Genomic DNA, 16,132 nt, shown 5'->3' with positions numbered 1-16,132 from the left:
TTTGCTAGAGCAGGGGTCGGCAACCTTTACCAGTCAAAGAGCCATTTTGACCAGTTTCACAAATTAAAGAAAACAATGGGAGCCACAAAAATCTTTTGAAATTTAAAATGAAATAACACTGCATATAAAGTTTTTTTTTTGCTTTGTGCTATGTATAAACCAAGGGTCTCAGACACGCGGCCCACACCCTAATATGAAAATTGAATGTTAGTGCGGCCCGCAGGTTTTATATGTATGGCGATTGACAGCGTCATACTTGTCAACCTGCCCAAATTTTCCGGCAGACTACGAATTCCAGGGAAACTATTCTTTCAAACTTGCCGTGATGGTACAGCATTTAGCACCCATTACAACCAGATTGCCGGCTCAACCACAGTTGTATGAGGCTTCTGCTTGCTCACGTAAGTGACAGCAAGGCATACTTGTTCAACAACCACACATGTTACACTGACGGTGGCGGTATAAAAAACTTTAACACTCTTACTAAAAATATGCGACACACTGTGAAACCCACACCAAACAAGAATGACAAACACATTTCTGGAGAACATCTGCACCATAACACAACATAAACATAACAGAACAAATACCCAGAATCCCATGCAGCCCTGACTCTTGCGGGCTACATTATACACCCCCACTACCAAACCCCGCCCACCTCAACCGACGCACAGAGGGGGGGGAGTTGATGTGTGAGGGAGCAGGGTTGGGGTGGGGACGGGGTTTGGTGGTAGCAGGGGTGTATAATGTAGCCCGGAAGAGTCAGGGCTGCATGGGATTCTGGGTATTTGTTCTGTTGTGTTTATGTTGTGTTACGGTGCAGATGTTCTACCGAAATGTGTTTGTCATTCTTGTTTGGTTTTGGTTCAAAGTGTGGCGCATTATTAGTAAGAGTGTTAAAGTTGTTTTATATGGCCACCGTCAGTGTAACCTGTGTGGCTGTTGACCAAGTATGTCTTGCTGTCACTTACGTGTGCAAGCAGAAGATGCAAATAACAAGAGGTTTGGCTGGCACGCTGTTTATACAGATTGTAGAGGGCGCTAAATGCTGTACCATCATGGCACGCCCTTATTATTAATGTAAGGGTGAAAATCGGAGAATATTAATCCCGGTAGTTTTCTGCGAGAGGCACTGAAATCCGGAAGTCACCCGGGAAAATCGAGGGGGGGCTGGCAAGTATGCAGCTGAGCCGCATCAGAGTGATCAAAGAGCCGCATGCAGCTCCGGAGCCGCGGGTTGCCAACCCCTGTGCTAGAGGGATTGTTTGCAACATTTACACAACCGTCTGGAGGGCCCCAACCTTCCAATGTATTTTACACAGTATATTCTGCCCTCTCACGGCTTCTCCTACGCACTGACGTAATTACGTACATACGTAACTCATACACACACATTAGCTTTAGGTGTTGTTTGCTAATAATAGCGTTTTGGATAGCTAGCGTTAGCTGACATTGACTATATATTCTATCATAACAACTTGACTGCAAATTGTTCGTTTCTTCTCTTGGATTACTTTTGTATACGTGCAAGCGCTTCCTCGAGTACGTGTTGACGAGACCGGGTGAGTGACAGCCGTAAACACCAATAGTTATAGTCGGGCCGCTAAATTTTTTTTATTACATAAACTTTGTCATTGTGAAAAATATAGACAATTGTCAAACAAATGTGTTCTGTTAAACCACTAATGGTAACATAAGCTAGCCATCGCACCACAGGACTCTAAGAATATAGACCCGTAGGCCTGATGTCTGTAATCATGAAGTCCTTCAGAAGACTGGTGTTGAGTCATCTGAAGGACATCACAGTCCCCCAGTTGGACCCCCTGCAGTTTGCCTATCAGGCAAACAGGTCGGTGGAGGATGCAGTCAATAGGGGACTGAACCACATCCTGCATCATCTCGACTCCCCAGAGACCTATGCTAGGATGCTGTTCGTGGACTTCAGCTCCGCATTTAATACCATCATCTTGGATATCTTGCACCGTAAACTCACCCAGCTCACAATGCCAGCCTCAACCTGTCAGTGGATTCCCAACTTCCTGACTGACAGGAGGCAGCAGGTAAGGCCGAACAAGCAGCAGTGGCACCGCCCAGAGGTGTGTTCTCTACCGATTGTTCTTCTCCCTCTACACCAATGACTGCTCCTCAGGGAACCCTTCTGTGAGACTCTTGAAGTTCGCAGACAACACCATTGACATCTGCCTTATCCAGGACGGCAATGAGACTACTTCCATAAAGGAGGTGTAACAGCTGGTTCTCTGAAGATGACAGTGGATAAAGTCCCCCCCCCTGCACCATTCTGACCAGTACAGTCTCTACAATGGACTCTCTGAGACTCCTGGGATCCACAAGATTATGAAGTGGACCTCCTACATAGACACGATCTGAAAAAAGGCATAGCAGAGGATGTCATTCCTGCCTCAGCTTAAAAAGTTTAACCTGCCCAAGGAGCTGCTGGTTATGTTTTACAACATCATTCAGTCTGTCCTGTGCACCGCCATCACTGACTGGTTTGGATCTACAACCAAGCTGGATAGACACAGACTGCAACGGACAATCAGGACTGCAGAAAAGTTTATTGGTATCGACCTTACCCCACCTAGGACTTATACCGGTCCAGGGTCAGGAAACAAGCAGGTAGCATCACTGCAGACCCCTCAAAGCCTTGTCACAAACTGTTCAAACCCCTCCCCTTGGTGTTACAAATCACTGTACGCCAAAACAACCCATCATATGAACAGATTCTTCCCCCCAGGCTGTCACTCTGATGAACGCTAAACAGTCACAAGGTGACAGACCTGTTGCTGTGAAATAACCCTGGAACTTATCTGTCACTGTGAATGTACTAACTCATGTTTACTTCATCATCCTTTTACTCTATTCACTACTGAACTATTATGTTATTAGCCTCGCACATATTAGTATTTAAGTACTTGTTTACATTTTAGTTCATTATTCATATTAATTGTTTACATTGTACAATGAGAGCACAGTCTACCGAGTCAAATTTTCTGTGTGTTAAAAATACCTGGCCAATTAAGCTGATTCTGATACCATGGCCTAACATCCATATTTAATTCATTCAAAGCTCTGATCTTCACAGTTTAATATTATTCTCCATCCATCCATTTTCTACCATTTGTTTGTTTTCTGACTTCAAACTAGTGTTCATCCAATTCAGTATGCGTTGAGAAGAGGTGATGAGTTACCTACGTCATTCACACAGTATAATAACGTGCAAACAACTTTTTTGAGAAAAAAAACAACCTTAGTGCCTCCGAGCCATCATGACTCATTGATGACACACACAACACCACTGATTCACACATACTGATAGTCTTCTATTTTTACATACTGAGAGAAGACAAATAACCAATATGCTATAGCTGCGCGTCATGAAGACTTTTGGTTTATTTAGCCTGTGTAGATAAACCTGTACATTACACCGACATTCTGGTGGAGTTCATCCAACGGGGTTGAGGTCATGGCTTATCAAAGCATGCCTTGATGGATCGAGCTTCGTGCACTGATGTATAATCATGCTGAAACAGGAAATAATCTGCCCCCAACAAGTTGCACATCAAAACTGTACATACAGTAGATAAATTGGAAGTCAAGGGAAAGCATAAGGTCTTGATTAACTCTTGATTGATTATCATTCGCAATCCTTATGTAAGACAGGAACACATGTCTTTCTCTTCTTTACGTATTCTAAATTGTAAAAAAAAAACAACAACAATGAAGCCAATGGGAGTCATTTATTCCACTGATAGCCCTCTAAAAACATCCAAAAACCACCAACAATACTCCATTAACATGCATAACCTGCATATTAACCAAGTATTCATTATTATTGTAAGAGCTAATGCAGAGGAACTATTTTTAGTAACACATTACTTTAATCACGGAGATAACGCAGCTACTGCAGCTCTTGACATACTGCATCGCCTCTGAGGTGGTAAAACTTTGTGCTAGATTAGAAATCATGCCTCACACCTGTATAGTAGAAGGTTATGGTCATAAGCCGAGAAATGAGTCAACTTTAAAATTCAATTTAGACCAGAAGACATCGCGAAGAAGACATGACAAGACGCTCGTAAGCTCCCAGCATTTTTTAATCTGTGGCGTGAGCGTTATGAAGAACTCATAATATAAACGGAGAACTTGTGCTGAAACATAAACATTCCATCAGTCTGCACCCCAGCGATAGCAGACATTGTACTGTGGGTGATTGTTTTATTATATTCATAGTTTGTATTTTTTGTTTAGCACTTAGCGGTGCTGTTAATTAACAAAATACATAAATATAACATGGTATCATGAATGTGCCTGTTACTACATTACATATTAACTTACAGCATGTACCGTATTTTTCGGAGTATAAGTCGCACCGACCGGAAATGCATAATAAAGAAGTAAAAAAACATATAAGTCGCACTGGAGTATAAGTCGCATTTTTGGGGGAAATTTATTTGATAAAACCCAACACCAAGAATAGACATTTGAAAGGCAATTTAAAATAAATAAAGAATAGTGAACAACAGGCTGAATAAGTGTACGTTATATGACGAATAAATAACCAACTGAGAACGTGCCTGGTATGTTAACGTAACATATTATATTATTATTATTATTATTAAACGCAACATTATTAATATTTCTACTACGGATAATTTAAACAAAAACTCGTCAAAACAGCCCAATACTTATAATATGGGCTTTTTAAACATAAGATCATTGTCTCCCAAAACGTTATTAGTTAATGAGGTCATTAGAGACAACAATCTTAACGTCATTGGTCTTAGCGAAACCTGGCTCAAACCAGACGAATTTTTTGCGCTAAATGAGGCATCTCCTCCTAACTATACGAATGCGCATATTGTCCGTCCCCTTAAAAGGGGTGGGGGGGTCGCACTAATATACAATGAAAACTTTAACCTTACCCCTAACCTAAATAATAAATACAAATCGTTTGAGGTGCTTACTATGAGGTCTGTCGCACCGCTGCCTCTCGATATGGCTGTTATCTACCGCCCCCCAGGGCCCTACTCGGACTTTATTAATGAATTCTCAGAGTTCGTTGCTGATCTAGTGACGCACGCAGACAATATAATCATAATGGGGGACTTTAATATCCATATGAATAACCCATCGGACCCTCAGTGCGTGGCGCTCCAGACTATAATTGATAGCTGTGGTCTTACACAAATAATAAATGAACCTACGCATCGCAACGGCAATACGATAGATCTAGTGCTGGTCAGGGGTGTCACCACCTCCAAAGTTATGGTACTCCCGTATACTAAAGTAATGTCCGATCATTACCTTATAAAATTCGAAGTTCTGACTCATTGTCAACAAACTAATAATAATAATAACTGCTATAGCAGCCGCAACATTAATGCCGCCACAACGATGACTCTTGCTGACCTACTGCCTTCGGTAATGGCACCATTCCCAAATTATGTCGGCTCTATTGATAACCTCACTAACAACTTTGACAATGCCCTGCGCAAAACCATTGATAGTATAGCACCGCTAAAACAAAAAAGGGCCCCTAAAAGGCGCACCCCATGGTTTACAGAGGAAACCAGAGCTCATAAATTATCATGTAGAAAGTTGGAACGCAAATGGCGCGCGACCAAGCTTGAGGTTTTCCATCAAGCATGGAGTGATAGTTTAATATCGTATAAACGCATGCTTACCTTAGCTAAAGCTAAATATTACTCAAATCTCATCCGCCTCAACAAAAACGACCCTAAATTTTTGTTTAGTACAGTAGCATCGCTAACCCAACAAGGGACTCCTCCCAATAGCTCCACCCACTCGGCAGATGACTTTATGAATTTCTTTAATATAAAAATTGAACTCATTAGAAAGGAGATTAAAGACAAAGAAAGGAGATTAAAGACAACGCATCCCAGCTACAACTGGGTTCTATGAACACAGATACAACTGTATCTACGACGGATACTGCAATACAAAATAGTCTCTCTCTTTTTGATGAAATAACATTAGAGGAACTATTACAGCGTGTAAGTGGGATAAAACAAACAACATGTTTACTTGACCCACTTCCTGGGAAACTTATCAAGGAGCTTTTTGTATTATTAGGTCCATCAGTGCTAAATATTATAAACGTATCACTTTCCTCTGGCACTGTTCCCCTAGCATTCAAGAAAGCGGTTATTCATCCTCTGCTCAAAAGACCTAACCTTGATCCTGACCTCATGGTAAACTACCGACCGGTGTCCCACCTTCCCTTTATTTCGAAAATCCTCGAAAAAATTGTCGCACAGCAGCTAAATGAACACTTAGTGTCTAACAATCTCTGTGAACCTTTTCAATCCGGTTTCAGGGCAAATCACTCTACGGAAACAGCCCTCGCAAAAATGACTAATGATCTACTGCTAACGATGGATTCTGATGCGTCATCTATGTTGCTGCTTCTTGATCTTAGCGCTGCTTTCGATACCGTCGATCATAATATTTTATTAGAGCGTATCAAAACACGTATTGGTATGTCAGACTTAGCTTTGTCGTGGTTTAACTCTTATCTTACTGACAGGATGCAATGCGTCTCCCATAATAATGTGACCTCGGACTATGTTAAGGTAACGTGCGGAGTTCCTCAGGGTTCGGTTCTTGGCCCTGCACTCTTTAGTATTTACATGCTGCCGCTAGGCGACATCATACGCAAATACGGTGTTAGCTTTCATTGTTATGCTGATGACACCCAACTCTACATGCCCCTAAAGCTGACCAGCACGCCGGATTGTAGTCAGCTGGAGGCGTGTCTTAATGAAATTAAACAATGGATGTCCGCTAACTTCTTGCAACTCAACACCAAGAAAACGGAAATGCTGATTATCGGTCCTGCTAAACACCGACATTTATTTAATAATACCACCTTAACATTTGACAACCAAACAATTACACAAGGCGAATCAGTAAAGAATCTGGGTATTATCTTCGATCCAACTCTCTCGTTTGAATCACACATTAAGAGTGTTACTAAAACGGCCTTCTTTCATCTCCGTAATATCGCTAAAATTCGTTCTATTTTATCCACTAGCGACGCTGAGATCATTATTCATGCGTTCGTTACGTCTCGTCTCGACTACTGTAACGTATTATTTTCGGGTCTCCCTATGTCTAGCATTAAAAAATTACAGTTGGTACAAAATGCGGCTGCTAGACTTTTGACAAGAACAAGAAAGTTTGATCATATTACGCCTATACTGGCTCACCTGCACTGGCTTCCTGTGCACTTAAGATGTGACTTTAAGGTTTTACTACTTACGTATAAAATACTACACGGTCTAGCTCCGTCCTATCTTGTCGATTGTATTGTACCATATGTCCCGGCAAGAAATCTGCGTTCAAAGAACTCCGGCTTATTAGTGATTCCCAGAGCCCAAAAAAAGTCTGCGGGCTATAGAGCGTTTTCTATTCGGGCTCCAGTACTATGGAATGCCCTCCCGGTAACAATTAGAGATGCTACCTCAGTAGAAGCATTTAAGTCCCATCTTAAAACTCATTTGTATACTCTAGCCTTTAAATAGCCCCCCTGTTAGACCAGTTGATCTGCCGTTTCTTTTCTTTTCTCCTCTGCTCCCCTTTTCCTTGAGGGGGGGTGGGGGGGGGGGGGGGGGCACAGGTCCGGTGGCCATGGATGAAGTGCTGGCTGTCCAGAGTCGGGACCCGGGATGGACCGCTCGCCTGTGCATCGGCTGGGAACATCTCTGCGCTGCTGACCCGTCTCCGCTCGGGATGGTGTCCTGCTGGCCCCACTATGGACTGGACTCTTACTATTATGTTGGATCCACTATGGACTGGACTCTCACAATATTATGTCAGACCCACTCGACATCCATTGCTTTCGGTCTCCCCTAGAGGGGGGGGGTTACCCACATATGCGGTCCTCTCCAAGGTTTCTCATAGTCATTCACATCGACGTCCCACTGGGGTGAGTTTTTCCTTGCCCGTATGTGGGCTTTGTACCGAGGATGTCGTTGTGGCTTGTGCAGCCCTTTGAGACACTTGTGATTTAGGGCTATATAAATAAAGATTGATTGATTGATATTATGGTAAGAGTCATTCAAATAACTATAACATATAGAACATGCTATACGTTTACCAAACAATCTGTCACTCCTAATCGCTAAATCCCATGAAATCTTATACGTCTAGTCTCTTACGTGAATGAGCTAAATAATAATATTTGATATTTTACGGTAATGTGTTAATAATTTCACACATAAGTCGCTCCTGAGTATAAGCCGGCTAAACTATGAAAAAAACTGCGATTTATTGTCTGAAAAATACGGTATATGAAACATTGTTAGAGGTTTTTAGAGCGCTTTTTAGGTCGCATAGATTGAATCCCCATTACTTCTATTGTTATCCACCTCTTGCTAGCGGTTTTTCACTAGTTAGAATGCACAAAAAAGAGAAAGACAGGAGCGGTCTTGTCTCACAGAAGCATTGTGAATGATAGGCAATTTCTTTTAAAAGTGCAGTTCCCTTTAAGGGGTAAGTCAAAATAAAATCAATGCCCATAAATTCTTCAGGCACAGAATCAGTCAGCAATAGCTCTCTAAAGAGGGACATCACTGAAGGAATGCAATGTTCTCCATGTGTGGGTGGATTTTAACCCCCACTGGAAGTGAGAGAGCGATGAATCATCGCGATCAGCATCTGTGATTAACAACTTAGCTGAAAACCTCCAACACCACACGTTCACGCTTGAGGTAAATGAAAACGCTGTAAATAGCTTTCATAAAATGATAGGATGGTAATAAGATGACATTAAGCAGTTCAACAATCTAGATGTACAGTAAGACACCAATGTTGATGTGTTGCTTACTGTATGCCTCTCAAGTTTAGGTTCACTGCTCATGTCAATCTGAACTTGCTGCATTAGAGCTACACAGATAAGGAGGCGCAGTCAGACAAAGAGCATCAACACTACCACTTTTTAAAGGACTTAAACCCTCAAATAATGCAGTTAAATCTACACTGTAGGTACCAACCTTGTTATCAGCATAAAATGATTATGACTAACCTGCACTAATCTATGAAGACAAAAATGTCCTTATAATGACATTGACACCAGCGCGCCTGTTGTATTTAAACCTCTATTTGTCCACTAAAACGATCTGCTGCAGCCAGAAATGGAAAAAACATGAGAATGAACTTACTGCGGTTTTCTCTGCTCTGCGGACAACGGGAGATGATCGCGAGCCAGTGATGCTGCTGGGGACTCGCTGTGAAAGATGGTTGCCGTGGTGATGTGTTGTGACCACACTGCGCATGTCACTCAGCCTGCAGAAGCTTCCGGATGTTCAATGTGTTGAGTGCAGCTGTGAGTGTCATCTAATAGGAAGAATAATATCCATATTAAGGTTAACAGTCTTTCAATAACTGGCAGCATTCAAAGCTAAAATAAAAAATTATGTCGTTCTGTGTGAAAGAAAACACCTACCCTATTTGTAGGGACAATGGCATAGAGTAACATACATCAACAGATATTGTGGTTATTTAACACAAAACTTAATAGCTAAAAGGAATAAAGAACATCTACAGTATCTTATCTGTCTAAAAGTAAAACATTCTCCCTGCCTCAGAACCTAAAATGTTACAGCCCTCTATGGTGTTTGAACATTCACATATACACATACTGTACTTATGCAAGCACATATGCATACATACATACACTCATGCATATAATCACGTTTCATCAAACATATATTAACGTTGTTCCCCTAGGGGAAACTGGGTAACACAGCACACTGACAAAGCTTAACCTATTGTTACTATAACAATCTACAAGGTTAATATAGTTCACTTCTCTTTCTTCCACTTCATTTATCTGCTTTCTTTTGTAATTCAAGTTATCATTACATATATGTATTGTTGCATTTGAAACTATTGTATTCTTGATAACAGAGGGTAATTATTAGTATTCATTATCAATAGTGCTATTTCTATTGGTATTTGTATTGGTCCATTTGTAGTGTAATGATGCTCATTATCATTCGTATTTATTTCACTAACTGCTTCTTTGCGATCACCTTTACCATCATATTTGTACATATCCTATTCACTGATGGTGTTCTGTTGTTGTCTCTCTGTCGTATCCTCCTCTTGTCCCCGCAATTTCCCCCTCTGTCTTCCTTTTTTTTCTCTTTCTATCCTCTCCTGCTACGGCCCGACTGCACCAAATAATAATATAAATCCATTTAATAAAGTCAAATACAAATCCGGCAACGAGAGATGTATCCCACACTTCTCTTTTGTAAAGTAAATCTGTACAGCCGATATGGGCATCTACGTCAACAATATAATTTGCCTGAGTAGCAGGACAGGACAAAAAAATTAATTAAGGGTTACGGGAAGTCAAAGGTGACATATGAACAACATTGGCCCAAAACAGCACAATATTAATATTAATTAAAGCTGCAAGCAGCGATGGACGGGACCGACTTTGAGGGCTCATAAAATCCAAACCGGAGCAGTAATTAAAACTCTTTCATCAACTTTTAATCAGAAGGTTCAATCTCTCTCCTGTGCTAATTTGAAGCCGACACAACAAACGCGCTCAGAGGAGATAATTTTTCAAAAAGGTGACTGTTTTTACACAACTTTCGTTTTGAAGGGGGAAATGCAAACTTCCTGTTGATTTTTGCTGGGGGTTGTCAGTGTATGAAATATAGGTCTAAGTGAGACCTACATAGAGGTTTTTGTTTCATGTCTCTACGACATTCCTACTGGGAGTTATAGGCAGTTTTGTTGGGAATGACGTCTATACGCAACTTGCGCGTAGCGGCGTCAGACAGCAAAATAGCAGCGCCTGGGCGGAACAAACTCTCTAAAGTCTGGCTACATTTTACAATAATACATTGCAACAGCGCGACTTGTAATAATTGCAAGATTGAACACACAGCATGCAACAACTATAAATGAAAGTTGCGTTTTGAACCACGCCAATATCATCCTAGCTGCAGTAATGCTAGCATGTCATCTGCCGTAAATACAACAGGTACTAACTCCCTATCATGTTAGCGCTATTATTTGTGAAAATGAGATGAATGCCTTCTCATTTAGATGCGTAAGGCGAGAGACAGAGTTTAAATGGCTCAGAGGCGGGCAGTAAGTACTAGCTCGAGTACACGTCTGCAGGCAGGGAAGAGTATACACGCGAGACGAACAAGCAGTGAATACGTTTGTGGTCGAAAGCTTAAACCAATTTGCTACAGTGCTCCTGATTTTCAAGAGGTGAATGTTCAATTGTAGTCGGACAAAAGTTGCATTTTGTCCTTTAACCACATTTTCACTCAGTCATTTCCATTATACAGGTGAAAAAGTGTAGAATTCCATTCGTGTCAGCAATTCAACTTCAAATGTGAAACTAATATGTGATATAAACTAATGCAAAGTGAGATATGTCAAGCCTTTATTTATTATAATTTGGATGATCGCGGCTTACAGTTTTTGAAAACCCCACATTTTTTTTAGCTTTTCAATTGAAGGTGCTCATAAGCTGTAAGCCATAATAATGAGTTGCATTTTATGTATATGATAGTTTCACCCTGTACTGTAAATCTAAACAAACCAATGTTTTGAGTTTCACCAGTATGTTTTTTAGGGAGACGACAAAGTCAGTTCAAAGTTTATTTATCCTTAATCACAGGTGCCTCAAATGACTGCATAAACCACAATGACATCCCCTGATCTGAAACCCATTCATTCAATTCTACAGCAGAATATGTATTTGTTATATTTATTTTCAAATGTTATTTTTTCTATGCTATGTGACTCATGTTACCTCTAAACTACATACAATTGATGCTAATCCAACTTTTTGTTTTCCTTTTTCCAAATAAGAATCGATGAGAACCGAACAATGTATGCAGTGAAAATTGTGTAGATGATGCATATGATAATTTTTTTAATACTTTCGAGATGCTTTATGACAAACACTATCCACTGAAACCACTTAGTAAGAAACTAAAGAAAAACAATCAACTATGGATGACAAAAGGACTGAAAAATAATCAGTGATGGAGTTCGAAAAAAGCAAATGTCGCCGATGCGTTTTTCAAAATAATGCGCAAAATACATAAATATTAAATGTTATTACCGTATTTTTCGGACTATAAGTCGCAGTTTTTTTTTCATAGTTTGGCCGGGCTCCAGTGCGATTTATATATGTTTTTTTCCTTCTTTATTATGCATTTTCGGCAGGTGCGACTTATACTCCGGTGCGACTTATACTCCGAAAAATACGGTATTAATGTGCCTGTTACTACATTACATATATACTTACATCATGTATACAAAACCCTAATGGAGGTGTTTGGATGTATAGGGCTTTATAGGCAGAATAGAGCGGCTTCCATAGGCTCCGTTGTAAGCAGACTTTTGATCGCATTTATTTACTTTTAGAATACATAAAAAAAAAAGTTACATCCATCATCATGTCTTTCATAATGATTGTGAACGATAAGCAAAACTCCAAAAAAAAGTGCAGTTCCCCTTTAAATCCCATTTACTTCAGGCAGTTTCTTACAGTTCAGTCACAGACGGTGACTCAAATTTCCGCCCATTTGTTCTTCATTTGCTTTGCTGTGCATTTTCTGTTTTCAAGACATATTGCTTTATGTTTTCTGTCTTGTTGCTTTGATGTTTTCTTTGGTCTACCAGTGTACTTGCCTTTTAAAGATGTTGTTTGTACTTGGTCCAGATTTTAGACACATTTGACTGTGAACAATCAACATCGTTTGCAACATCGCTTGATGATTTACCTTCTAGAAGAAGTTTGATAATTCTCCCTTTTGTTTCAATTGCGTTGGAGCCTTGATTCATGTCAGTCCACCTGGTACAACAGCTCTCCAAGGTGTGAACACTCTTTTTTAACTTCAGACTAATGGACAGATTTAATCTATAACAGCTGTTAGTTTTGGAGATTAATGTTTACAAGATGTTTCCATATTTTTTTTTACTTTGCTTGATCTATAAATGAAACTGTTACTGACTACCACAAGTTATATTCTTGATTTATTTTAGTGTTTCTTAACGCCAGAAAGTTGCCAGATGAAATAACTATAGTTTTGTGTCATATCTGTTATCTTTTTTTTCTACTAAACTAAATAACTGAATGAACATCCTTCAAGTCTGGTGATTCCATATGTCGTGCAGGGGTTGTATATACCCTTTGATTGATTGATTGATTGATTGAGACTTTTATTAGTAGATTGGACAGTGAAGTACATATTCCGTACAATTGACCACTAAATGGTAACACCCGAATAAGTTTTTCAACTTGTTTAAGTCGGGGGTCCACTTGATTGATTCATGATACAGATATATTCTTTCATCATAATACAGTCATCACACAAAATAATCTTAAGAGTATATACATTGAATTATTTACATTATTTACAATCCGGGATGTGGGGGGGGGGGGGGGGGGAGGGGGGGGGGGGGGGGGGGGGGTTAGATTTGGTTGTTATCAACACTTCAGTCATCAACAATTGCATCTTCAGAGAAATGGACATTGCAACAGTGTAGGACTTACTTGGTAGGATATGTACAGCAAGTAGTGGGCATAGAGAGAGAGATCAGAAAGCATAAGAAAAAGTATCTACATTTAGTAAAAACAATAGTAATAGTAAAAACAACTTTACATTATGTATATGCATTAATAATACAGGGAGGGAAATGAGTATTTGACCCCCTGCTGATTTTGAACACTGATCTTTATTGTACATAATGTGAATAAATATGTAATATAAGTTTTATCTTAATGATGTAAATAAGTATTTGATCCTGTACCAAAAGTGTGATGTTTTTTTGCTGTTATTTTCAACCCTTTTGGATCTTCATTGAGCAAGAAAAGTCTTTCTGATTTGAGAAAACACTCAATCCAAAAGCTAAAGAAAAAAATAAAGTTCTTGAATAAAAATCTTTATGAAATGCCAATGTTCCAGAAGTGTCCATAATCCAGAAGTGTTCATAATCCAAGTTCCCCATCTGTTACACAAACACAACCAACCTATGCGTCTCCCTAACCCTTTCCCATAAACATTTTGAGAAAATAATTCAGTCATCATTTACATTTTTATATGTCATAAATTGCCTAATCTGCCTAAATTGACTGAAAAATTACACTTTGCCAGAAGAAGTAACTAAAACTGAAGCGTCAAAATAATAAACCCATTTTCAAAACAAATGGCTTGAATGATTGTCAAGTCATCTTATTATGAGCAACTTTGGGCTTGTTTTTATCCGAAGTTATTAAAGTTTGTTTGCGTTTTGTTTACCTGTTGTTGCTTATTAGGGCTTGCTTTTCTGTCAGTCGACTGGTACGCCCCCTAACACAATAACGCATGGTGCATGTCTCGTCAGAACACCAGTACTGAACACCGTTTAAAAGACTAGCTTGTTATGTTATGTACTTTCTAGAAGTCACCCGGTGGTAACTGGTTTCTAAACCACCATTTTACAAATTCAAATACATCATTAAAAACCCCCTTTCCATGAGTAAATGTAAACATCAGACCACAACCGTACACTGAGGACCCCTTCAAGACAAGTCATGAGGGGGGGGTTACCCACATATGCGGTCCTCTCCAAGGTTTCTCATAGTCATTCACATCGACGTCCCACTGGGGTGAGTTTTTCCCTTGCCCTTATGTGGGCTTTGTACCGAGGATGTCGTTGTGGCTTGTGCAGCCCTTTGAGACACTTGTGATTTAGGGCTATATAAATAAACATTGATTGATTGATTGATTGATTGATGTCACCATGCAGCAACATTTTCGTTTGTGATCCATAAAGGCTTCACTCTCCCATGACTGCTTATTTCCAAATACAAATTATCTTATGAACGTTTTTTTAATGTTATTTTTATTTAATGATTTTTTTACATTCTGTTTGTTTGTTACAATAAACGTATATCACAATTCTGGATAGTTAATTTCTTTGTAGGGGGCTAAACATGCTAAATTAAAATACATGTTTCTTTAATTTGGCGTTGAACACGCGCTGCATGTAGGGTATAGCGATCCGTGGAGACCGTTTTTTGCGTGTATAAGCGTAAAATGGCAACTAATGAATGACAGGGCACATCATATGAAATTTTACGCAAACATATTCCTCGCCCCTTCCTACTCCGTCAGTGATAAGATTATAATTGCATAGTTCCCTGTAGGGTTGTACGGTATACCGGTATTAGTATAGTACCGCGATACTATATGAATCATTTTTGGTACTATACCGCCTCTGAAGGGTACCAGTGCGTCAAAATGTAAACAAACGCCATTGGTGGATCTACACCTAACATCCACTATAATGATACCAAGTACAGTAGCGTATCTAGTCGATACTACTATGAATACGTCAATATTTTTTGGCATCACAACATCTTCTTTCCTTTTTTTAAAATGTATTTTATGTTTATATACTCAGGAAATATGTCCCTGGACACATGAGGACTTTGAATATGACCAATGTATGATCCTGTAACGACTTGGTATCGGATTGATACCCAAATTTGTGGTATCACCCAAAACTAATGTAAAGTATCAAACAACAGAAGAATAAGTGATTATTACATTATAACAGAAGTTTTGATAGAACATTTTAAAAGCGTAAGTAAGCAGATATTAAAAGTATAAAACAAGTAGATTAATAATTAATTTTCTACCTCTTGTCTTTAATAATTTTGACAAAATAATAGCATGGAAAATGACACAATATGCTACTGCATATGTCAGCAGCTAAATTGGGAGCCTTTGTTTGCTTACTTACTACTAAAAGACAAGTTTTCTTGTATGTTCACTATTTTATTTAAAGACAAACTTGCAATAAGAAACATATGTTTAATGTACCGTAAGATTTAGTCCCGAAAAGTATCAAAATAATTTTGGTACCGGTACCAAAATATTGGTATCAGGACAACACTAGTTCCCTGTACATACTTATTGTGCTGCCAGCGATATGTCAGTAATATATGCAAATGCACCGTACTTTTCGGACTATAAGTCGCTCCGGAGTATAAGTCGCACCGGCCGAAAATGCATAATAAAGAAGGAAAAAAACATATATAAGTCGCACTGGAGTATAA

At 39.4% G+C, this 16,132-nt stretch overlaps 1 protein-coding gene across 3 annotated transcripts in view; it reads right to left on the bottom strand.

The window, feature by feature from the left end:
* Positions 1–16,132, bottom strand: part of caly (calcyon neuron-specific vesicular protein) — a 29,750-nt gene that overhangs the window by 12,514 nt on the left and 1,104 nt on the right. For 2 of the 3 annotated variants that reach the window (XM_072916382.1, XM_072916381.1), the window contains exon 2: positions 9,204–9,378. In XM_072916382.1, coding sequence (XP_072772483.1) covers positions 9,204–9,317 — 114 coding nt within the window. In that variant the 5' untranslated portion in view covers positions 9,318–9,378. Of the gene's footprint in view, positions 1–1,993; positions 2,431–9,203; positions 9,379–16,132 lie in introns of those variants that run through there. The other variant, XM_072916383.1, reaches the window with a different exon arrangement.

The sequence above is a fragment of the Nerophis lumbriciformis genome, linkage group LG27 (genome assembly GCF_033978685.3).
Source record: "Nerophis lumbriciformis linkage group LG27, RoL_Nlum_v2.1, whole genome shotgun sequence".
Classification (NCBI taxonomy): Eukaryota; Metazoa; Chordata; class Actinopteri; order Syngnathiformes; family Syngnathidae; genus Nerophis; species Nerophis lumbriciformis.
The sequence above is the reverse complement of the archived record's forward strand: the minus strand, read 5'-3'. Positions and strand labels throughout refer to the sequence as shown.